The sequence below is a fragment of the Nesoenas mayeri genome, assembly GCF_963082525.1.
Source record: "Nesoenas mayeri genome assembly, chromosome: 30".
In the NCBI taxonomy this organism is placed as follows: domain Eukaryota; kingdom Metazoa; phylum Chordata; class Aves; order Columbiformes; family Columbidae; genus Nesoenas; species Nesoenas mayeri.
The window spans coordinates 896,367-919,339 of NC_137564.1; the positions used below are offsets into that span (position 1 = coordinate 896,367).

Genomic DNA, 22,973 nt, shown 5'->3' on the forward strand with positions numbered 1-22,973 from the left:
GAAGAAGGAAAGTCGCTCACTCACTGGTTGGTCTGTGTTTGGTGCGAGTGCCGGTCGCAGGGATGGAGGTGCAAGCAAGCAAATGGGGCCGGGGCGTTCGCTGTTCGTAGTAGTAACGTTTTGTACAAGTTCAAGAAGAAGCATCACGTCTCAGGCTGGTCGCTCTCCGCTCTCTGTCCTGCCATCCCTCTGTCCGTCTGTCTGCCCGTGCCGGGCACGTGAAAATCTGTTGGGTTGAGTGGGGTTTGTGGTCTGGTTTCCGTTTCCATCGGGGTCTGTTGGCTCCATTTCTCGCTCTCTCCCGCTCGCTCCCCTAGATGAAATACTCCTTCTTGTCGTCGCCGCCGCTCTGGCCGCCCTCGGCGTTGATGATGGCCGTGTCGGCGTCCGGGGCGTCGTCCGAGCCCTTGGCCTCGTGGGTCAGGTAGGTGCCTGCGTGGGGAGAAGGAGCAGCGTTATGGGGGGTCCCGGTTTGCACCCCGCTCCCCAGACAAGCCGGGCCGCCTGGAGGGGCCGTGGGGCAGAGCTGCAAAGTCCTTTGGGCTTGGCCTGCAATGGAAAAGTCACTGGTTTCCCTGGGGCGAGCCCTGAGTTGGACCACGCGTGGCCGCTCGAGCTGTCGCGGTTTCCAGCCAGAAGGTGAAGCTGCGTCCCCACCGTGTCCATCTGCCCTCCCCGCATCCCGGTCCCGCACAAAACAGGAGGGTTTCTCTGCAAAACTGCCGCCTGCGAGGAGGCTCCGGCGCCCGGTAGCCCCGGTAGCCCCGGTGCCGGCGCGGCGTGGGGCAGAGGCGACAGGGGATGGGGGGCTCTTACTCACACATCACCTCTGCGGGGTTTTGCCGATGTCTGGATGTGACCGTCTCCCCGTGTCTTATGCACAAACCTGCCGGGCGGATGAAAAGGCCAGGGATGGGGAGATGGAAATGGTGCGGGGGAAGGTGGAGGGTGCGAGGGATGGAGAGGGAGGCGGGGACAGCGGCACCGCGGGTGCCAAACCACGATAAGATGGAGAAACGCGGTCGACGCTGCGTCCGAGGACTCGCTGGGGTGTCTCTGCAGCAGTCCCCGAACCCAGGAGCGCTGCGCTGGGTTTCTGTGGGGTCTGCAGGACGTCCCTTGGCCCCTGCTCCACGCTGCCACTCATTGGGGACGCAGCCCTGCTCCCCAGGACCCCGTACCTTTGTGCCTGATCAGGTAGTGCCCCAACACGATGAGGAGACTGAGGAGGAGGAAGACGATGACGGCGACCACCCCGCCGATCAGCGCGTGGTATGTGCTGGAGGTGGAGGGCACCGGGCTGGCATCTGCTCGGACACAGGGAGATAAAACAGAGGAGACGGTGAGGATGCGGCAGAGGCTGCTGCTTGTCCCACGGGTGCCCTGGGGCGCCCATCCTGCCCTGCTGGGCTCCATCGGCTCCATCCTGCTGCAGACAAGAGCTGGGAGCGAGGGAACGGAAAGGAGAGGAGGAAGCGAGCAGGAAGACCCAGCTGAGGTTACACAGGAAGGTGTCCAGGCGGGTTGGAATGTCTGCACAGAAGGAGACTCCACACCCTCCCTGGGCAGCCTGGGCCAGGCTCTGCCACCCTCACCCCAACAAGTTGCTTCTCATCTGCCAGCGGAACCTCCTGTGTTGCAGTTTGCACCCATTGCCCCTTGTCCTGTCCCTGGTTGTCACCAGCAGAGCCTGGCTCCATCCTCCTGACACTGCCCCTTGCCATCTTGAGCCCCAGCAATGAGTCCCCCCTCAGGCTCCTCTTGTCCAGCTCCAGAGCCCCAGCTCCCTCAGCCTTTCCTCACACGGGAGATGCTCCACTCCCTCCAGCATCTTGGTGGCTGCGCTGGACTCTCTGCAGCAGTTCCCTGTCCTGCTGGAGCTGAGGGGCCACAGCTGGACACAAGATTCCAGGTGTGGTCTCCCCAGGGCAGAGCAGAGGGGCAGGAGAACCTCTCTGGACACACCTGGTCTCCCATCCAAGCACTGACCAGGCCCGACCCTGCTTAGCTTCCCAGATCAGACAAGATGGGGCGTTCTCAGGGTGCTATGGCTGTATATATTTTATATATATGTATATATGTTTCTCAAGTGTATCCTTATAGTATCTGAACTCAACCCTTTATTCAAGGGCAGAGCAGAGGGGCAGGAGAACCTCTCTGACCTACTGACCACCCCCTTCTAACCCACCCCACAGGACCCGGCTCACAATGGGACACCCAGGCCTAGAGTCAGGCTTAGGACAGGCTCAGTGACCTGGGCGAGATACCAGCAGCACTGGGGAAATGGAGCACGAATACAGAAATGTCCATCCATGCAAAGGCGATTCCTACAGCGCTGGGGGCAGAACTCACACACCTGCTATTCCCAGGACGTCCCGAATCCCACTACTCTCCAAATTTCCTCTCATACCCAAGCAAGCGCTCAAGTGTCACTTGTCACCAACTCTTATTTAGTGACCCTCTCCATTTCTGCCCAGCGGAGGTGACATCCCCTAAGAGCTACAACCCAGACCGGGTGTCTGTAAGTGAAGCGTTTGCAGCAGGACCAAGGGGCGACAATTTCGTCGCGGTCTGAGGTTTCACCGCTCGGGGTCACCGGCGGCTGCGCTGGGAACTGAGCGCTACAACGGGCCAAACGACAAACCCATTGCGCCCCAACAGCTCCAGGGTGGGGAGGACGGGGGGGACAATGCAGGGACGTTTAGAGGTGGCATTCAGACAGCACGGGGTGGGAGACACACCGGGGAGGGGACAGGACGGGGGGACACAATGCACCGGTTGCTGCCACCACAACCTGCGGGGGAGCTGGAGGGACCCGGCGCAGCCCACGCTCGGCGGTTTTGGCTCTTTCTGTTGTGTTACCACCACGCAAAGTGCTGAGATGGTGCAGAGCCCACACACACCAAGTAGCTGCACAGGGACCGGAGCCCGGTTGGGCAACATGGGATGTGGCGATGGTGGCACCATCCTCCTGTGGAGCTTCTCCCGCCGGGTCCGTAAAGAGAGAGAAAAGGAGCTTACGGTACCTTGGACGGGAGCTGGAGTGAAGGATGAAGCGGTGGCCATGGAAGCATGAGAGATGGGCTGGGAAGGGCCCGGCGGAGGGGCTGGAGTGGAGTGAACGTGTGGGGTGGGGAGCTGGGAAAGATCTGGGGAAGACGACAAAAACACAGGGACATGAATCAACCGCGGGAGGGGACAAGGAAAGGGGACCCCGGCTCCCCCCGGCCTCATGGGACTCGTTCTTCTCAGCAGCTCCTTCCACAACCCCGCTCTTGGTCCCGCTCCTTCTCCTGCCACCGGCCTGGGAACGTGTCCCCATCCAGCACCGCTGCGGCCCCTTCCTCCGGGAGGGACCCCGCGGGTCCAGCGGTGGCTGGGACGTGTCACCCACCGCGAGGTGCCACCTACACTGTCCTATGCAGCCCCTCGGGGACCGTCCCGGCCCTGCTGTCACGGGTGGGCGTGAGGGCTCGCCCGACGGTGCCCGAGACTCGAGTGGCTTCAGGGAAAGAGAGGGATGATGTGACATGGAGAACCGAGCCCAGATGTGGAGCTCCTCTGCTGGGGACGGGGACACCGAGGGGGTGAGGGACACTCGCCTTCTGGGTGCTTGGGGACAGCGTTGAGGGCTCTGGGTGCTGCTGTGAGCCCACGGATGGGTGCTGAGAGCCCATGGATGGGTGCTGAGAACTCTGGGTGTTGCTGAGAGGCCATGGATGGGTTTTGAGGGCTCTGGGTGCTGCTGAGAGGCCATGGATGGGTTTTGAGGGCTCTGGGTGCTGCTGTGAGCCCACAGATGGGTGCTGAGAGCTCTGGGTGCTGCTGAGAGGCCATGGATGGGTTTTGAGGGCTCTGGATGGTGCTGTGAGCCCACAGATGGGTGCTGAGAGCTCTGGGTGCTGCTGAGAGGCCATGGATGGGTTTTGAGGGCTCTGGATGGTGCTGTGAGCCCACAGATGGGTGCTGAGAGCTCTGAGTGTTGCTGAGAGGCCATGGATGGGTTTTGAGGGCTCTGGGTGCTGGTGTGAGCCCATGGATGGGTGCTGAGGACTCTGGATGGGTGCCAAGGGCTCTGGGTGCTGCTATGTGCTCAGAGCCAGGCTCTAAAACCAACTCTCTGTGCAGACTCCAGCCCCAGGGGTGCAGCAGGGACACGGGGGGTGACAAAGGGACGACCTCACGGGGTTGGGCGCTGGGGGCTCATTCCGGACGGGCAGAGGGGGCGGATTTGGGGACACGAGCTGCTGTCACCGCCATGCGCTCCCGCCACCCACAGCCACCCCGGATGCCCAAAGCGCCCAGAACAGGAGGGGAGGACAAGGGGACACGGGGGAACTGAGGCGCCGGGGAGGGCTGGAAGATGGAGGGTCCAAGGCTTGTAGCGACGGCAAGAGATTGTGCAGAAGAGGAGGTTAACCCCAAATCCAAAGCCAAAACCGCAGGGAAACGGGGTCCCACCAGCACACAAAGCTGCAGCGTGCGCATGTGGCGCGGCACAAGGACAGCGACGCGGTGGCACAGCACAGCCGGGCAGGGGGAGGCAGCGAGGGGACAGCGCTGGGCAGGGGGACGAGCGGTGACACACTCTGGGGACAGGGGACTGGGTCTCCAGAAGCTCAGGACGGGGCTCCCAGGGCACCTCGTGGTCTGGAGGGGTCAGTGACATTTGGAAACCCTCCTTGGTTCATGGAGGTGACACAACGAGGTGACACAACTAGGTGACACAACGAGCAGCACCGTTCCCACCATCCCAGAGACTCAGCAGCTTCAACTCCCCCATCGCACCCGTTGCCCATGGGGGGAAATGGGGACCCCAAGCCCCCCAAATTGCTCTTTGCCCTTCTCAGCCCCAGGCAGCGGTTCCGCACAGCGCAGGCAAGGACGGAGCGGCTGGATGTGGCTCTGCCAGCACGCAGCATCACATACACCCCCCTATCCCACCGCAGCCCTCCCTGGGTCCGTGTGTCCCCAAACAGGGACACACGGCCGGGATGGAGGGGGTTGTGCCCACCGGGGTGACGCCGGGCGCCCCGCTTACCGCTGACGTCCAGGTTGTACTTGGCCACGACGCTGCCCATGGAGCTGGTGGCCGTGCAGACGTAGGTGCCGCTGTCGCTCTTGTTGAGGAAGGGGAAGATGAGGACGCTGTCGGAGCTGAGCTGCAGGGGCGCGTCGCTGCCCTCCTTCTCCCATAGGAACTCCTGGGGGCTGCGGAGCGGGATGGAGCTGAGCAACCAGCACCCGACCCAGCACCCCGGACACACGGGGGCAGCGCAGTGGAGAGGGTGTGCTGGTGTAACTAAAAACGGGTTAATTCTCCTCATGCGGTTACAAACCTTCCTTTTCCATCGCTCGTTATTTGGACTTAGTTTGAGAACAAGAGACACCAGCCCAGCACAGTTAATGTGTTTAATTGCTCTGCTCTGAGAGCCAAGGACACTCTGAGCTCTGCCCACAGGGGGGAGGCAGCGAGGAAGGGGATGGACGGACAGAGCTGGACTGACACCCACATTTATCAATCAGAGTATTCCAGCCAATTAGCATCATGCTGATTATTAAAGGAGAGTTGGGAACTTGCGGTTGGCTGTTCCGATCTCTCTGGGGTAGCTGGGAAGTTCAGTCGGGATGTTTAATTGAGCCTTTTGCCATTTTGCAGAGGCCTCTGGGCTTTTCTGCCTCTTTCCCTCTTTTCTCTCTCTGGGATGGGCTGTGGGACCAGGTGCCGTTTCCTGGGACTGGCTGCTCAGCGTGTTCATGAGGAATTGCCTCGACTATCTTTTATTCCTATTATATATATATATTTACTACTAGTGTATTAGTATTTTGTTATTTTATTACACTGTGTTTATCTCAATCCCAGTTTCTCCCTTCCCTTTGATTCTCTCCCCTATTGGGTGAGTGAGCGGCTGCGTGGTCGCATTGCCAGCTTGGGTTAAACCACAATGGGGGCAACGAGGGTGAGGGTGTATTTAATCAGGAGGGAAATACCCCTTGAGCCACGAGCCAGGATGGCTCTAGCGCTCCAGGGAGTGGATGTGGGCTTTGCCTGTTCCCTGTGGGGCGCCCGGCCCTGACTGGCACCGGTGCAAGGCCACGGTGCCCGGCCCGAGCTCCAGGAGGGGTACGCGGTGATTTTGGGAGGGCTGGGGAGGAGGAAGGAGAGGGGGAGCCTTACATGGGGTTGCCCTGCCCGTCACACTGCAGCTGGAGCTTCTCGCCCTCCCGCGGGTACTGGGGATGCGGCTCGATCTTTGCTGTCGGTTTGTCTGCAAAAGGAGGAGAGGAAGAGTTGGGGGACGGTCTGTCCCGGCCTCACGCTCTGCAGGAGCCCGCATGCACCCCAAAACCCTGCCCTGCTACCCAAAAAGCCTTCCCCAAGCTCTGCGAGCGCTCCTGCGGGAGGGAGGGCGCACTGGGATGGGGGCAGCGCTTTGGGGGCAGCTCCCGCGTCCCTCAGCACAGCCCCGTCCATTTCCCCGTCCCCACGCGGCCCCGCCAGCCCCACGGGGCACATACAGTGGACCTGCAGCTTCTGCGTGGTCGACCTCTCGGCGTTCTGCAGGGACTCGTGGTCCACGGTGCAGGTCACCTCGGCTTCGTTGTCCTCCTTGGTGACGCGGAACTCCACGCGGCTGCTCACGGTGAAGGTCTTGCCGTTGGGATCCTCCACAACCTCGGTGCCCTCGTCTGCGGGGACAGGGATGTCAGAGCTGACGGACACAAGGTGCCAGCAGAGGCACCGGATGACACGCAGTGTGCACAGGTGGCCAGAAAGGCCACCAGCACCCTGGCTTGGATCAGGAATAGCGTGGCCAGCAGGACTAGAGAAGTGATTGAGCCACTGGTGAGGCCAAACCTTGAATCCTGTGGTCAGTTTTGGGCCTCTCATCACAAGAAGGACATTGAAATACTACAGAGGGTGCAGAGGAGGTGATGGAGCTGGTGAGGGGCTGGAGCACAAGTGTGATGGAGACTGAGGGAGCTGGGAGTTCAGCTGGAGAACAGGAGCTGAGGGGAGACCTTCTGATCTCTGAACTGCCTGAAAGGAGCTTGGAGCCAGGGGGGTCGGGCTCTGCTCCCCAGGAACAAGCGCCAGGAGCAGAGGAAACGGCCTCAAGTTGCGCCAGGGGAGGGTGAGGGTGGATTTAGGAACAATTTCTTCCCCAAAGGGCTGTGGGTGTTGGAACAGGCTGCCCAGGGCAGTGCTGGAGTCACCAGCCCTGGAGGGGTTGAAAAGGTGTTTAGATGAGGTTCTTTTAGCGAGATGGTTTCATGCTGGGGTTGGTTGGGTTATGGATGGACTTGATGATCCTGAAGGTCTCTTCCAATAAAAATGATTCTATGTGTGTTGAGCAGGGGACACCCGGTCACAGAATCACAGAACCCCAGAATGTGGGGGGTTGAAGGGCCCTGGAAAGCTCATCCACTGCAACCCCCCCGGAGCAGGAACACCCAGCTGAGGTTACACAGGAAGGTGTCCAGGCGGGTTGGAATGTCTGCACAGAAGGAGACTCCACACCCTCCCTGGGCAGCCTGGGCCAGGCTCTGCCACCCTCACCCCAACAAGTTGCTTCTCATCTGCCAGCGGAACCTCCTGTGCTGCAGTTTGCACCCATTGCCCCTTGTCCTGTCCCTGGTTGTCACCAGCAGAGCCTGGCTCCATCCTCCTGACACTGCCCCTTGCCATCTTGAGCCCCAGCAATGAGTCCCCCCTCAGGCTCCTCTTGTCCAGCTCCAGAGCCCCAGCTCCCTCAGCCTTTCCTCACACGGGAGATGCTCCACTCCCTTCAGCATCTTTGCTGTCCCATCCCTTTGCCGGCAGGAGCTCAGGATGCCAGTGTGCTCCAGCACCAGCACATCTGCAACCCCTGCAGCCCCCCGGTGCTCCCCAGCCCCCCAGGGCACGGCCCCAGCGCGGCACTCACCCTTCAGCTCCTTGTTGCCCTTCTTCCACCGCAGCTGGGCGGCGGGTTTGCTGCCCGAGGAGCGGCAGGTCAGCCGGGCCACCTTCTCCTCGTCGATGGGCTGCTCGTGGCCGAAGATCTGGGGTTTCTGGGGGACTCCTGGGGGAAGAGGAGGAGGCAAGAAATACAACAGCGCATTAGCTGTGCGTGTGCTGCCACCCAGAGACAGACGCACATAGAGACGTATCAACAAACACGGCGAGGACGAGGTAACGGGAAGGGATACGGGAGCGGCAGAGATGAACGGCTATATGGACAGCACCTTGCAATGTGCTGGTTTCACTGAAAACGGGTTAATTCTCCTCATGCAGTTACAAACCTTCCTTTTCCATCGCTCGTTATTTGGACTTAGTTTGAGAGCAAGAGACACCAGCCCAGCACAGTTAATGTGTTTAATTGCTCTGCTCTGAGAGCCAAGGACACTCTGAGCTCTGCCCACAGGGGGGAGGCAGCGAGGAAGGGGATGGACGGACAGAGCTGCACTGACACCCACATTTATCAATCAGAGTATTCCAGCCAATTAGCTTCATGTTGATTATTTAAGAGTGGGGCCTTCTGGTTTCCAGCTCTCTCTTCTCTTTGCTCTTTTTGGTGCAACCGGGGGAGTTTTGGTTGGGACGTTTAGTTGGGCCTTTTGCCATTTTGCAGAGGCCTCTGGGCTTTTCTGCCTCTTTCCCTCTTTTCTCTCTCTGGGATGGGCTGTGGGACCAGGTGCCGTTTCCTGGGACTGGCTGCTCAGCGTGTTCATGAGGAATTGCCTCGACTATCTTTTATTCCTATTATATATATATATATTTACTAATAGTGTATTAGTATTCTGTTATTTTATTACACTGTGTTTATCTCAATCCAATTTCTCCCTTCCCTTTGGATTCTCTCCCCTATTGGGGTGAGTGAGCGGCTCTGTGGCTGCATTGCCAGCTCGGGTTAAACACACAGACCGGGCAGTTCCAAGCAGGAGACGGGGAGCAGGTTTGGGGGTCCCCATGGCTTACCCAGCACGGTGACCAGGGCCTTGGCAGTCCGCACGGGCATGGTGAAGATGGAGCAGGTATATTCCCCCTCATCCGACAGCACCACGTCACTGATGCTGATGGTCAGCTCGTTCGGCGTGGAACGCTCCAGCTGGATCCTGTTATCTCGCAGGGCTGGTGGAAAAGGGACAAGAGGCTCAGCACCATCACACCCTCCACTAGCTCGTGCTTTGCCCAGCGGTTGGACTCAATGACCCTGATTCTGGAGCTGTGCACGTACCTCGTTTCTCCCCGAAGTAGAGGGTCTGCTGGGCAGGGTTGGACCACTGCAGCGAGGAGTCATCGGGGTCCTCCACCTGGCACTTGAGCACCACGGTCCCGCCGGCCACCACGGTCTCATCCGACGTCGTGGGCTGGCTCTCTGGACACAGACACGAGGGGTCAGTGGGGGACACGGCATCACAGAGTGACAGAATGGGAGGGGTTGGAGGGCCCTGGAAAGCTCATCCAGTGCAACGCCCCCAGAGCAGGAACACCCAGCTGAGGTTACACAGGAAGGTGTCCAGGCGGGTTGGAATGTCTGCACAGAAGGAGACTCCACACCCTCCCTGGGCAGCCTGGGCCAGGCTCTGCCACCCTCACCCCAACAAGTTGCTTCTCATCTGCCAGCGGAACCTCCTGTGTTGCAGTTTGCACCCATTGCCCCTTGTCCTGTCCCTGGTTGTCACCAGCAGAGCCTGGCTCCATCCTCCTGACACTGCCCCTTGCCATATTGATCCCCAGCAATGAGTCCCCCCTCAGGCTCCTCTTGTCCAGCTCCAGAGCCCCAGCTCCCTCAGCCTTTCCTCACACGGGAGATGCTCCACTCCCTCCAGCATCTTGGTGGCTGCGCTGGACTCTCTGCAGCAGTTCCCTGTCCTGCTGGAGCTGAGGGGCCACAACTGGACACCATATTCCAGGTGTGGTCTCCCCAGGGCAGAGCAGAGGGGCAGGAGAACCTCTCTCTATCTAAGCTGCAACACCTCTCCACGAGCATCACTGAGCAACCACATGAAGGGAGGAACACCGCAGTGTCCCCAAACCCCTGGGGACACCAGGGACGTGCTTCTATCAGCTTTGGCTCCCACAGTGACCCCATTTCCCAGCCGGCAACAACCCCAATAGAGCTGTAGAAGGATCAGTGGGCAGGATCTGCTGGGATGCTCCACCAGCCGCCTCCTGCAAAAGCATCTACGGCCCATCGAGCGTGGGCCTGTGGGGTGCACTTGGTGTCCCGCTCTCCGTGTCACTCCTTATGGGGACAGCAAGTGATAGGACCAGAGGAAACGGCCGCAAGTTGCACCAGGAGGTTGAGGTTGTTAATTTGGGGTGATTTCTCCCCAAAGGGCTGTGGGTGTTGGAACAGGCTGCCCAGGGCAGTGCTGGAGTCACCATCGCGGAGGGGTTGGATACACACAGACGAGGTTCTCAGGACGTGGGTTGGGGTCTCTTCCAACCGAAACAATTCTATGACCGCGCATCCACAGCTCAGGCGTCGTCCTTGGCTTCCTCGGGCTCCCCGGACGGCTCCGCGCTGCCCAAGGGCAGCCAAGAGCAGCAGCAGGATCAGGTACCTCCGTCGCCCCAAGGTCGGCTATTTCGGGAGAGCCGACGTGCGCCTGGCTCGCAGGGCACGCACAGGGCTTCCCCACGCGGCGCCGTCTGTCTCGGCCCAACTTACTCAAATTTAAGCACCGATTCACCCTCGGGACCCCCGAGTAACCCTGCCCGTGTCCCCACGCACCCCTGATGTCACAGGCGTGATATTCGCTTCCCGCGAGCAGGAGAGAGGTGGACGCAGCTTCGGCTGGATTTCCCTGTTTTCCACCCAGAACACGGAAGGGAAATCCGTTCTTTCGCTCACATCGACAGTGGAAATGCGCAAATCCCCCCCTGCCCACCCGCGGCAGCAGAAATGCAGCACGTTAGGATTAAACACCCTCCAAGGCTGCAGACTCCGCGCTCCATCCCCACCGTTCCACGCTCCTCTCCACCTGCCCGCGTTTGATGGGCGACCCTTCACTGTTGCTACACGGCTCAAGAGCCTCCGGGTCCCGTCTCCTTCCCCTTTCCAGGGGATGATGGAGCCATCCCCAACACCAACCGAAGCATCCGCAGCCCATTCCCATCCCCTGGGCACAACTCGGGCTGCTCACCAACACACAAGGTCCGGGCACGGCAGGAGCTCCAGCGAGGACCATCGGAAACGCCGATGCATTGGGTGAGCTCCTCCTATCCGCCCGTCGGCTTGTTTTAATTCGGTTAACGATGCCTTTGTGCTGCTACGACTATAATTAGGGGATTAGGCTGTTGCAAGCCGCTGTTGGCCAAACTCAGAGCACTCCGACTCGGCTGCAGCTGAGGACGGGGTCTAAAACCCACGCAGAACAGACCCAATCTCTTAATTAACACAATTACCATCACCTGTCACAGCACTGGCCTCATTAAGGTATTAGTGTGGGGAGGTTAAACAGAGCAAGGGGTGTTACCGGGGGGGCAGGGCCAGACGGTGTCACCCGTGTCCCATAGCCGGTGACACCAAGGACACCGCACAGCCCCATGGCCGGTGACACACAGGGCACCGCACAGCCCCACGGCCGGTGACACCCAGGGCACCGCACAGCCCCACAGCTGGTGACGCACAAGGCACCGCACAGCCCCATAGCCGGTGACGCACAGGGCACCGCACAGCCCCATAGCTGGTGACACTCAGGGCACCGCACAGCCCCACAGCTGGTGACGCACAGGGCACCGCACAGCCCCACGGCTGGTGACACACAGGGCACCGCACAGCCCCACGGTCAGTGACACCCAAGGCACCGCACAGCCCCACGGCTGGTGACACCCAGGGCACCGCACAGCCCCACGGCCGGTGACACGCAGGGCACCTCGTGTCGGGAGCCACGAGGGGAGCAGCGCCAGGACGCTCTGGCTGCAGAAAAGGCTCTGGGATGTCCCTGGCACGCCCGCAGGGACAGGTGCCGGCGCTCGGGGAAGCATCCGCCCTCGCCGTGCCGGTGGCCGCTGCCAGCGCAGAGCGGCTGGCACGGCCCCTCGTGCCACCGCGCGGTGGCCAAAGCCCCGCGGGGCCGTGCAGCCCAGTGCCAGCGGCCGGGGGGCTCAGCACCGCACGCCATCGCCCGGCAAAGGGTGAAAAGTGACCGAACGTCCCGGCTGCCCCAGTGAGAGAAAGAGAAGAACCATGAGTTGGGTAGAGCCAAAATGAGAAGGCCCCACTCTTAATAATTAGCGTGATGCTAATTGGCTGGAATATTCTTATTGATAAATGTGGGTGTCAGTCCAGCTCTGTCCGTCCATCCCCTTCCTCGCTGCCTCCCCCCTGTGGGCAGAGCTCAGAGTGTCCTTGGCTCTCAGAGCAGAGCAATTAAACACATTAACTGTGCTGGGCTGGTGTCTCTTGTTCTCAAACTAAGTCCAAATAACGAGCGATGGAAAAGGAAGGTTTGTAACTGCATGAGGAGAATTAACCCATTTTTGGTCAAAGCAGCACACCTGGGGACAGGCAGAGCAACCGCAGGCGTCCCACAAGATGCCACCGCAAAGGCTTTGCCAGCCCCCCTGTTCGGGCACAAACTGCTGCCTGTGTCTGTTCCAGATCCCCGTTGGAGCTGTGAAATTAGAGAAGCGCCGCGCTCTAGAAAAATCAATATTCCATTAATTAAATCTGTGCACTTTGCAGGGGGCGGGGGGCGCATTCATATTTATGAAGGGAAAACAACGTACGTGTCTCTCCGGCTCCTTCCAGCAGCAGCTGCTGCCGGTGCAGCCAGAGCCACCAGGTCCCTCCGCCGGCACATCCGCCCTTTCCAAAGCACCTTTGCCAGGGCAGCACCAGCCCCAGAGGGAAACACCTGCTGCTCCAACCCCTCCAGCGCCGCCAGTCCTAGAGCCATCACGCAACACACACCACTTCTCGCTTTCCTCGTTCTTCCCTATTTAGTTTAGTTTTGTCATCGTAAAGATCCAATTTATCTCTGTTGACACAGACGTTCTCCACGACGAGCTCTCTCGCCTCCGAGGGCTGTGCTTTAGTAATTCACTCCCAGCCACGAAGCTCCGTTTCCGACGCCGGAGCAGTTGGATGGGTTGGATGGCGCAGCCGGCCAAGCGGGCTCCGACATCTGCTGCGCAAGCTGAGCCGCGCGGTGCGGATCCACAGTCTGGGTACCCGTGTAACCGGCTCCTCCTCGCCAGCAGCTCGCTCGCTCCGTGTTTTCTTAGAGGGAGAAACGTGCCCGTGTTCCAGCGCATCTGCTCCGTGCCGCCCCGTGGGCCCGCGGATGATGGGGATGGTGTGAGATCCAGATGTCAACGGGGGGAGCGACGAGCTGTCTGAGCTCCAGATGTATCCAGTGCAGTGGCTTAGGGGGCAGTAAGGGGCCAATATTATTCAATATATTAATAAATGATTTGGATGAGGGAATAGAGTGACTGTCAGCGAGTTTGCTGGTGACAGCAAGCTGGGAGGAGTGGGTGACACTGGAAGCTGTGCTGCCATCAGAGACCTGGACAGGCTGGAGAGCTGGACGGGGAGAAATGTGATGAAATAGAACAAGGGCAAGTGTAGAGTCTTGAATGTGGGCAGAACAAGCCCAGGTTCCAGTGTAAGTTGGGAATGAGCTGCTGGAGCAGTGAAAAGGGAGCTGGGGGTCCTGGGGACAGCAGGGGGACCATGAGCCAGCACTGGGCCCTTGTGGCCAGGAAGCCAATGGGACCTGGGAGGGGTTAGAAGGGGGTGGTCAGTAGGTCAGAGAGGTTCTCCTGCCCCTCTGCTCTGCCCTGGGGAGACCACACCTGGAATCTTGTGTCCAGTTGTGGCCCCTCAGTTCCAGCAGGACAGGGAACTGCTGGAGAGAGTCCAGCGCAGCCACCAAGATGCTGGAGGGAGTGGAGCATCTCCCGTGTGAGGAAAGGCTGAGGGAGCTGGGGCTCTGGAGCTGGACAAGAGGAGCCTGAGGGGGGACTCATTGCTGGGGCTCAAGATGGCAAGGGGCAGTGTCAGGAGGATGGAGCCAGGCTCTGCTGGTGACAACCAGGGACAGGACAAGGGGCAATGGGTGCAAACTGCAACACAGGAGGTTCCGCTGGCAGATGAGAAGCAACTTGTTGGGGTGAGGGTGGCAGAGCCTGGCCCAGGCTGCCCAGGGAGGGTGTGGAGTCTCCTTCTGTGCAGACATTCCAACCCGCCTGGACACCTTCCTGTGTAACCTCAGCTGGGTGTTCCTGCTCCGGGGGGGTTGCACTGGATGACCTTCTGAGGTCCCTTCCAATCCCAAACATACTGTGATGTGATGAGCTCCATCCTTGCAAGTGCGCACCTGAGTTCAGTGGCTCCGTGTCTTCAGGTGTGGCCCATGTGAAAACCCCAACACTCTAAACACCATTATTTCTCTGAAAACAGATGTGGACATGAGTATTCCCTTCTCCAAAGTGAAAGGATGAGAGGAAACGGCCTCAAGTTGCATCAGGGGAGGTTTAGATTGGATATTAGGAAGAATTCTTCATGGAAAGGGTTGTTGGGCATTGAACAGGCTGCCCAGGGCAGTGCTGGAGCCGCCATCCCTGGGGGGGTTGAAAAGGCGTTTAGACGAGGTTCTGAGGCACGTGGGTTAGCGCTGGAGTTGGGTTATGGTTGGACTCTATGATCCTGAGGGTCTCTTACACCCAAAATGATTCTATTCTATGATTCTGGGAAGAGGCAAAGCAAAGGACCCGCTCTGACCCCTGGGCTGGGACCCCTCCAAGGCCATGCTAGAGCCCCCGGTCACAGCCCAGGACCCCACGGAGCCCCTGCAGGACCTGCTCCGGGGGCACTGACACTCAGCCACAAGCTGCACCAGCAAACTGCGGAGCTGCCGCCTTCTCCCAGGACACGGGGACGTGTCACCGCCCTGACAGCCCCTGCTCGGGCGCCGGGAAAGCTGACGGTGACACCTGCCCGGGGTTAAGCAACTGGAACGCGGCCAGCAATTAGCAATCAATCAGCAGCCGGCGAGAGGTTGGTTGCAAGTGCCACCGGAGCTCTGATTGCAGGATGCCCTCTAATCACCCTCCTCCTCCTCGCTGGCTGCTTGTGGACAAGCTGGCACAGCCCTGGAGCCTTGGGGCACGTCCTCGCCACCACAGAGCAGTGGGACTCCGCGTCCTGCCCCAGCACAGCGCAGCCCCCAGCACATACACCCTCCCCAGGGCCAGCTGGGCCCTGCAGGGAGCTGGGACAGGAGCAGGGTGCTCAGGGGATGGGGGAGCTGGGACAGGAGCAGGGTGCTCAGGGGCTGGGGGGGTTGCTCAGGGGCCGGGGGAGCTGGGACAGGAGCAGGGTGCTCAGGGGATGGGGGAGCTGGGACAGGAGCAGGGTGCTCAGGGGCTGGGGGGGTTGCTCAGGGGCCGGGGGAGCTGGGACAGGAGCAGGGTGCTCAGGGGCCGGAGGGGTTGCTCAGGGGATGGGGGAGCTGGGACAGGAGCAGGGTGCTCAGGGGATGGGGGAGCTGGGACAGGAGCAGGGTGCTCAGGGGCCGGGGGGGGTGCTCAGGGGCCGGGGGAGCTGGGACAGGAGCAGGGTGCTCAGGGGACGGGGTGGGTGCTCAGGGGCCGGGGGGAGTGGGACAGGAGCAGGGTGCTCAGGGGATGGGGGAGCTGGGACAGGAGCAGGGTGCTCAGGGGATGGGGGAGCTGGGACAGGAGCAGAGTGCTCAGGGGATGGGGGAGCTGGGACAGCAGCAGGGTGCTCAGGGGATGGGGGAGCTGGGACAGGAGCAGGGTGCTCAGGGGCCGGGGGAGCTGGGACAGGAGCAGGGTGCTCAGGGGATGGGGGAGCTGGGACAGGAGCAGGGTGCTCAGGGGCCGGGGGAGCTGGGACAGGAGCAGGGTGCTCAGGGGACGGGGTGGGTGCTCAGGGGCCGGGGGGAGTGGGACAGGAGCAGGGTGCTCAGGGGATGGGGGAGCTGGGACAGGAGCAGGGTGCTCAGGGGATGGGGGAGCTGGGACAGGAGCAGAGTGCTCAGGGGATGGGGGAGCTGGGACAGCAGCAGGGTGCTCAGGGGATGGGGGAGCTGGGACAGGAGCAGGGTGCTCAGGGGCCGGGGGAGCTGGGACAGGAGCAGGGTGCTCAGGGGATGGGGGAGCTGGGGCTGGAGCAGCCGCTCCGTCGTGTTCGCACTTTCACAGCGCTCCGGCGGCCGATGAGCTCGGCAAAAGGCAGCGCCATCGCCATGGAACCCCAGCGCCATCGCCTCGTCGAGGCCACTGGCGATACTGCAGGATCCGCTGCCGGCCCGACCCGGGGAGGCGAGGACCCAGCTCCGGCACACGCTGCACACAACAAGGGGGGAAAAGCTTCACCCTGGGCCACCACGAATCATCCGAGCGCCACCCCAGTGCCAGAACCATCCTGGGACCCTAAAACCAGGACCGATTCCCTTGTGAACTCATTCCCAAGCTCACCCGCACCCTCCCGTCTCAAGGCAGAGCCAGGCAGGGGGACCCTCTCCCAGCCCTGCTCCAGTTTGACAGCAAACAGCTGATAACTACTTTTTTGAGCATGTTTTTTAGCTCCTACCCTAAGGCCAATCTCCAACATGACTGTTGCCAAGGGAACGAGCTCTTCGCTTTGACAGTTCTGTTTTAAGGATCTCCTGCCTGCCCAGCGAGGTGTCTCAGAAATGGTTGCATCGGATGCCCTGGTACGTCGCTTGTTGCTTTGCGGGTATCTAAACACTTGCAGCAGAGCTCTGTCCAAGCCGGCACGGGGAATTTCCACTCCCAACCATCCGGGGATCATACACACAAGGATATTGCTAACAGAAATAAGAAATGGGGAAAGCTATGCTAACGCTTCCTCCTGACTTCTCAGAAAGACAAGAGGGAAGAGTGATGTCAAAGTACTAAAACACAGGCTCGATCCCACTGGTCTTGGAGGTGACTGGTGTGCCGGGGAGCCCCCGCGTCCCAGGGGGGCTCTCAGCTTCGTTCTTTGTTCGCCCACCACATCACCTCGGCTGCTGTGTGGTCTGTGCCTTTTGGAGAGCAACCCCCAGCATCACCAGGAGACAAAAAGAGGCCAAAAAGCAAAGGTGATGAGCTGTGAAGAGGTTAAACTGTGAGCCAGCACTGGGCCCTTGTGGCCAGGAAGCCAATGGTACATGGCGGGGGTTAGAAGGGGGTGGTCAGTAGGTCAGAGAGGTTCTCCTGCCCCTCTGCTCTGCCCTTGAAAACAGGGTTTAGTTCAGATAATATCAGGATATACTTGGGGAATATATATATATACATAATGTAATCTATACAGCCATAGCACCCTGAGAACGCCCCATCTCGTCTGATCTGGGAAGCTAAGCAGGGTCGGGCCCGGTCAGTACTTGGATGGGAGACCAGCTGGGAACAGCGAGTGCTGTGGGCTGAGCCAGCACTGGGCCCTTGTGGCCAGGAAGCCAATGGGACCTGGGGTGGGTTAGAAGGGGGTGGTCAGTAGGTCAGAGAGGTTCTCCTGCCCCTCTGCTCTGCCCTGGGGAGACCACACCTGGAATCTTGTGTCCAGCTGTGGCCCCTCAGTTCCAGCAGGACAGGGAACTGCTGCAGAGAGTCCAGCGCAGCCACCAAGATGCTGCAGGGAGTGGAGCATCTCCCGTGTGAGGAAAGGCTGAGGGAGCTGGGGCTCTGGAGCTGGACAAGAGGAGCCTGAGGGGGGACTCATTGCTGGGGCTCAAGATGGCAAGGGGCAGTGTCAGGAGGATGGAGCCAGGCTCTGCTGGTGACAACCAGGGACAGGACAAGGGGCAATGGGTGCAAACTGCAACACAGGAGGTTCCGCTTAAGGTCCCTTCCAACCCCTGACATCCTGCAATTCTGTGAAAACAGAGCGCCCCCGGGAAAGCACCACGATGCTGACCCGTCACCACGTTCACCCGCTCGGGGATGTTGTGACAAGTGTCACAACTCACTCCCCTGGGAACCACAGCCTGAAAGCAGCAGCGAACGCAGTGGTCTGGAAGAGCTAACGCTGCACACCAGCCTTGCCAGCAAACACACCATCTGAAGCGCTGCGAGGTGAGGAGGAACATCTGTAGATGAAGCACCGCCTGGAGCATCACCCGAGGAAGCGACCCTCCAGCAACATGGAGCTCCCGGCTCCGCAGCCACAAGCAGTCTCTAGGGTCACCTGCAAAGCCGCTGCAAGCGCTGCTGCCCTCCGGCACGTCCCGGTGACACCAGGGAGCCTCCACAACCCCCGAGCGGCGGCGGCTGCAGCATCTTAAGCAAAGCACGACGCCGGGCGGGTGACTGGAATGGTTAAGTATGTTTCTTCCCAGCCCTCATCGTGGCTCCTCCGCCTCCCTCCGCTGCGACTCAAGGCTCTGCTGCTGCATCGCTTCACGGCGGCAGGTGCGCGGCCGGGAGAGAACCGGAGCAGATGGTTCAAGCTGAGCTGACCCAGTAATTCAGAGGAGGAGGATCAGATGCGTCGGCCTACGTGGGTGTCACAGCGCTGGCATCACCTCCAAGGTCCCACGGAGCCGCTGAGGAGCCAAGCGACGAGGAGGCGACTCAATCTGTGCAGACACAGTGGCACACGAGCCGCACGGCCAAGCCTTCGCCGGGCTGGAAAAGGAGCCCGGAGCGCGGTTCAGATGGAAACCAGGCTGGGAATGGGGGTATCGCGCCAAACGCTGGCGCAGGGAGAAGAGCCCTCGCCAGAAGGTGCATGCTTGACAATAGCAAACATGAGACCCAGAAGAACAAGCCCAGCAGCACGCACGCAGAGCCGGCCAAGCTCCAAACGCACCGCGCAAAGGCGCGTTGGCCGCGCGTTGGCATCCTGCGCCACCTCCTCCCGCACCCGCAGTTTCACTCCATGGAACCGCACCACACCCTGGATTGGGGTAAATGGAGGTTAAAACCAACCCAGTGAAAACAAACGATGTTAGTTTGAATGCAGATTCCTACGTCTGGCTCAGCGCCTGGCCGGGCCAGCGCCAGGGTGACTAACCAGATGTAGACGCCTCCAGTTACGCCGGCAATTCCAACACCCCTAGCAAGGCAGGAACGTCAGGCAGAGGGAGCAGAGGCAGCGTCTGGCGTGCAGGAGACCTCACCATTCAGGCAAGCAGGGCTTTCCCTCTATCTCTTTCCAGAGAACGTACCCACGCGTGGGAGGAACTCGTGTTTCAGCAGCAACGCCCCGGTCCGCTGGGCATTTTGGCTTTGACCAAGCCGCAAACACCCCAGCCTGGGTCCAACAAACCGCGCCAAAACATCAGGCGCTATCAGGACAGCGGCAAAACCCCTGTCCCGCAGCAGCGGTGCCAGCGCATCCCTCACCGTCTGCGTATGCGGCGGGGCAGCTCGGCAGCACTTGATCCCGTGTATTGTCTTAAGCCAGCGCTGCATGTTGAGCCTAACGCGTTGTGCCATGAGCAGCAGCCCCAGCGCTCCCGTGTGGCTTCTCCTCCAGTGGATGCTGATCCTGCCGCATCGCCAGCGCTCGCTGATCAGAGCCGCCTGAATTAGGCTGTCCAGGTATGGATGCAGGTCGATATGTTATCAGGGGTGTTACTGCTTCCTCTGCTCGAGTGACAAAGGCTTGTGGTGGTACGGAGACTGGCAGCATATGGTGAGAACGGGGCACTTGCACACGTTGGTTGGGTGAAAGCGCCACCATAAGTGGCAATCAAAGGGTTGAGTGAGCTCCACGCAGCTCCCGGGCTTCCACCACAGCATTTGTGCAAAATGGAGCTCCCCCTGCTGCAGAATGGGGGTCCACGCAGCCCCCCAAGACAGAGGAAGCACCTCCAGGGAGGGGACAGCCCCCCAAACCTGCCTCCTTGCCAGTGCCAGGCAGGGAGCTCATCTCAAGCATCTTCAACCGTCTCAGGGTGGTCTCCAGGCTCACCTCAGCCCACACCAGTCGTTGGCACAAGCCACCCAACCAGTGTCCTCATCTACAGGAGACAGAGCAGCCCTGGCCCCTCTGCTGTGCCATCCATACCCAGTCAGGCAAACCCACCTCTAAGACCCTCAAAATTGAGGTTTCTCCCAGCAAGAGAACCACGCGCCAAGAGCGGAGCAGCTTTGGTACAGGGGGATGGATGCTCAGGTCACCACTGTGCCACCAAAGCTGCCGCATGGTGCCCCTTGTGCTACACGCCCAGAGCCCGCAACGCCGGTGCCACGCGGGATGAAGCTGCTAGCAAACACAGCGCAAAATAGCCCCAAGCCATCTGGTTTTGGCATGTTGTGGCTTCCCATGGGACAACAGTAGGGCACTGTTCAAACAAAAGGGTTACACAAGCCTAGAGTGTAATAACTCCGTGGGGGAATTAATCCCCGCAGCAAGGACAACCACGCATCCAGCCCAAACACTCAAAAATCTGCCGACAGCAGCACAACGCCAGCCAAGTGCGCACACACAGTCCTGGTGCGAAGCGCCGGGGCGGCCTCGAGGGGCTCTGCCGGCACCGCCGCGGTTGGAGCTTTGAGATCCAGAGTAATGGAGGGGTCTTTCTGCACGGAGAAGAGATGGCGACTCCATCCCTGCCTTGGGAAGGGCTTTCCCAGCACTGCGAGCTGCTGGTTGAGGGGCACAAGGGTAAGACACCAACTGCAAAGCCACGCCGGCAGCTCCTTTGAGCATCTTCCATCCGTGCGTCTCCGCAGCTCCCAACGGCTTTTTAAGTGTCCATTTGTCTCGCTGCGTTGGGCGACACGGAGCCCGGCTGCTCGTGGCCAGGCCTGGAAGGAATCTTGCAGTGTCATCATCCAGACAACATCCTGCCCTAGGACTACACACAGCTCCAGGTCACGGCCACCCCTTATCATGCGAGCGCTTGCCGGGCTGCTCAGCCACCCCCTTGCTGAGCATCGCCAGGTACGGATGCCAGGACATCCCCGTGCTGCGGGACCGAGCGTCACCCACACCCGAGTGACTCTTTCAGGCTCCCGTGGGAGGACCGTGGCCATCACCAGAATAAATCCCGGGATTCGTGGATGGGAACGCAGCCATCAACCCACACCAGCCCCCAGAGCGGCTCTGCCTGTCACAGCGACCTCCTCCAGCAAAGGGATGCGCGGCGGGGGATGCGCCAGCTGGGGCTCAGACCTCTTACCCTCCGTACCACGCTCCTTCCACCTCAACATCCCACAGGCACCTTCATCCCATGCCAGAATTACCACCCCGCTTGCAAACAGCCAAAGGCAGGGACTGGGATGGCAGATGGAGCCTCCGCAACACCCCCCCAAAACACAACACACAGCCCGGGCCCTGGACGGCTGCTGCATCTCCCCACAACGCGCTCCCCATCCAAACGCTCGCAGCAGCGGTTTTAGCACAACCAGCGACTCCGGCGCAGCAAACCCAGCCGCCAGCAGCCTGCTGGGAATTACAAGCCCCGAGCAGCGAGCGCTGGCGATCCAGCCAGGACTCTGCAGCTCAATGGTTACGGAAAATAAGGTGCTGCCATTGACAAGGCAGCACCGAGATTACATTTGTTTTGCGGCACTTCATTACCGGCCGCCTCACCCGCGGCTGTGGCGGGTAAACAGCCTTTGTTTCAAGGGCTGATGCTCCCGCACGGACACCGAGGAGCATCAGACCCCGGGATGCCAGCAGATACACCGACAGCGGCGGGATCCCGGCGGGATGGGAGCGGCCGCCCGCCCCCGAGCCCACGGCCCCGCGGAGCAGGGCTGCGATCGGGGGAACCGGCGACCTGCCCATCCCGGGGAAGAGTCGCCCCCACTCCGGGGATGTAACCGCCGCCCCCGCCGGGGGCTGCATCCCCACCCGCGGGGGGGGGGAGGGGGGGGGCTGCCTCCCCCGCGCCGCCCGCCATCCTCCCGGGGGAGCGGCTCTACCCACCGGGGGTCTCCATCCGCCGAGCCCCCCCCGCGGCTCCACCCGCCCCGCCGCGGGCAGCGCCGGGAGGGGCCGGGCTCCGCCGCCGCCCGCCAGGGCCTGTCTGGAACCTTCCGCCGCCCCGGCCCCGCCCCGGGCGGTACGCGGCGATGGGGGGACACGACGGGCAGCACCGGCGCCGCCGTGACCTTGAGCCCCACCGGCTGCCCGGGGCCGCGGCGGCCGCAGCCTCTCCGGCGGCGCGGGCGGGCCCCGAGGGCAGGGCCGGGGCGGGGCGGCGGCACCTGCCGGGCTTGACCCACATAACGGCGCCGCCGCCCCCCGCACCTGTCGCTCGCTCGCTCGCCCGCGGCCGCTCCGCGCTCCCCACGCTCCGCGCGGCCGGTGTCCCCCACCGTGGGGAGAGGACGCGCCCGCCGGCCCCGCCGCGACGGGCGGAGTGATGGCGCGGGGGCTCGCCCGGCTCCGCCACTCACCGTCGCGGGAGAGGTTTCCCCGGGCGGCGCCGCAGCAGGCGAGCAGCAGCAGGAGGCCGAGGGGCAGCATGGTGGTGGTGGCGGCGGGGGGGCCCGCGGGGCCGGGGCGAGCCGAGCCGCAGCGCTGAGGCGGCGGCACCGGGCGCGGCGCTGGTCTCCGGACTGGAGCCGGCGGTGCGGCAGCGGCGGGGATTAAATAGGGCTCGAGGAAGAGACCATTCGTGCCTCGGCGGCGGGGGGGGGCGGGGGGGCCGCGCCGATGCCGCCCCCCTCGGCCCCGCTGTAAACATGCCCGCTCCGGCCGCCGCTCCCCCCCCGCACCCGCGGCGCGGTGGTGCGCTCCGCATGCGCGGCTCCCCGCGGGACGCAGGTGGGCGAGCGGCGGCGGACGGGTCCCGGTGGGTCGCCGCCGTGTCCCCCCGTGGGTTCCCCCCCACGGTCTGTCCCCGTCCCGCACCGAGCGGAGTCGCGATTTATCAGAGTGTCTCCCTGTCTCCCGGGCTGAGCGTTCCCGCCCGAGGGGGTGCCGGTGCCGGTCCCGCCGCGCAGCGCCCCGCAGCCCCGTGCCTCGAAGCCTGTCCCAGCCCCGGCAGGGCTCGTGGTGGTCTGGGAAGCAGGTGATCAGGATGGCAAGGGGCAGTGTCAGGAG

At 61.6% G+C, this 22,973-nt stretch overlaps 1 protein-coding gene across 1 annotated transcript; it reads right to left on the minus strand.

Annotated features, from left to right (window-relative positions):
- Positions 1-313: 313 nt before the first annotated feature.
- CADM3 (cell adhesion molecule 3) lies at positions 314-22,614 on the minus strand (the record flags this gene model as incomplete). The annotated part of the gene is given in 10 exon segments (XM_080361087.1): positions 314-432; positions 1,182-1,307; positions 5,042-5,211; positions 6,179-6,269; positions 6,520-6,690; positions 7,929-8,066; positions 8,963-9,115; positions 9,222-9,362; positions 22,325-22,575; positions 22,577-22,614. Coding segments are annotated over 10 exon segments (1,398 nt in total).
- Positions 22,615-22,973: the final 359 nt, after the last annotated feature.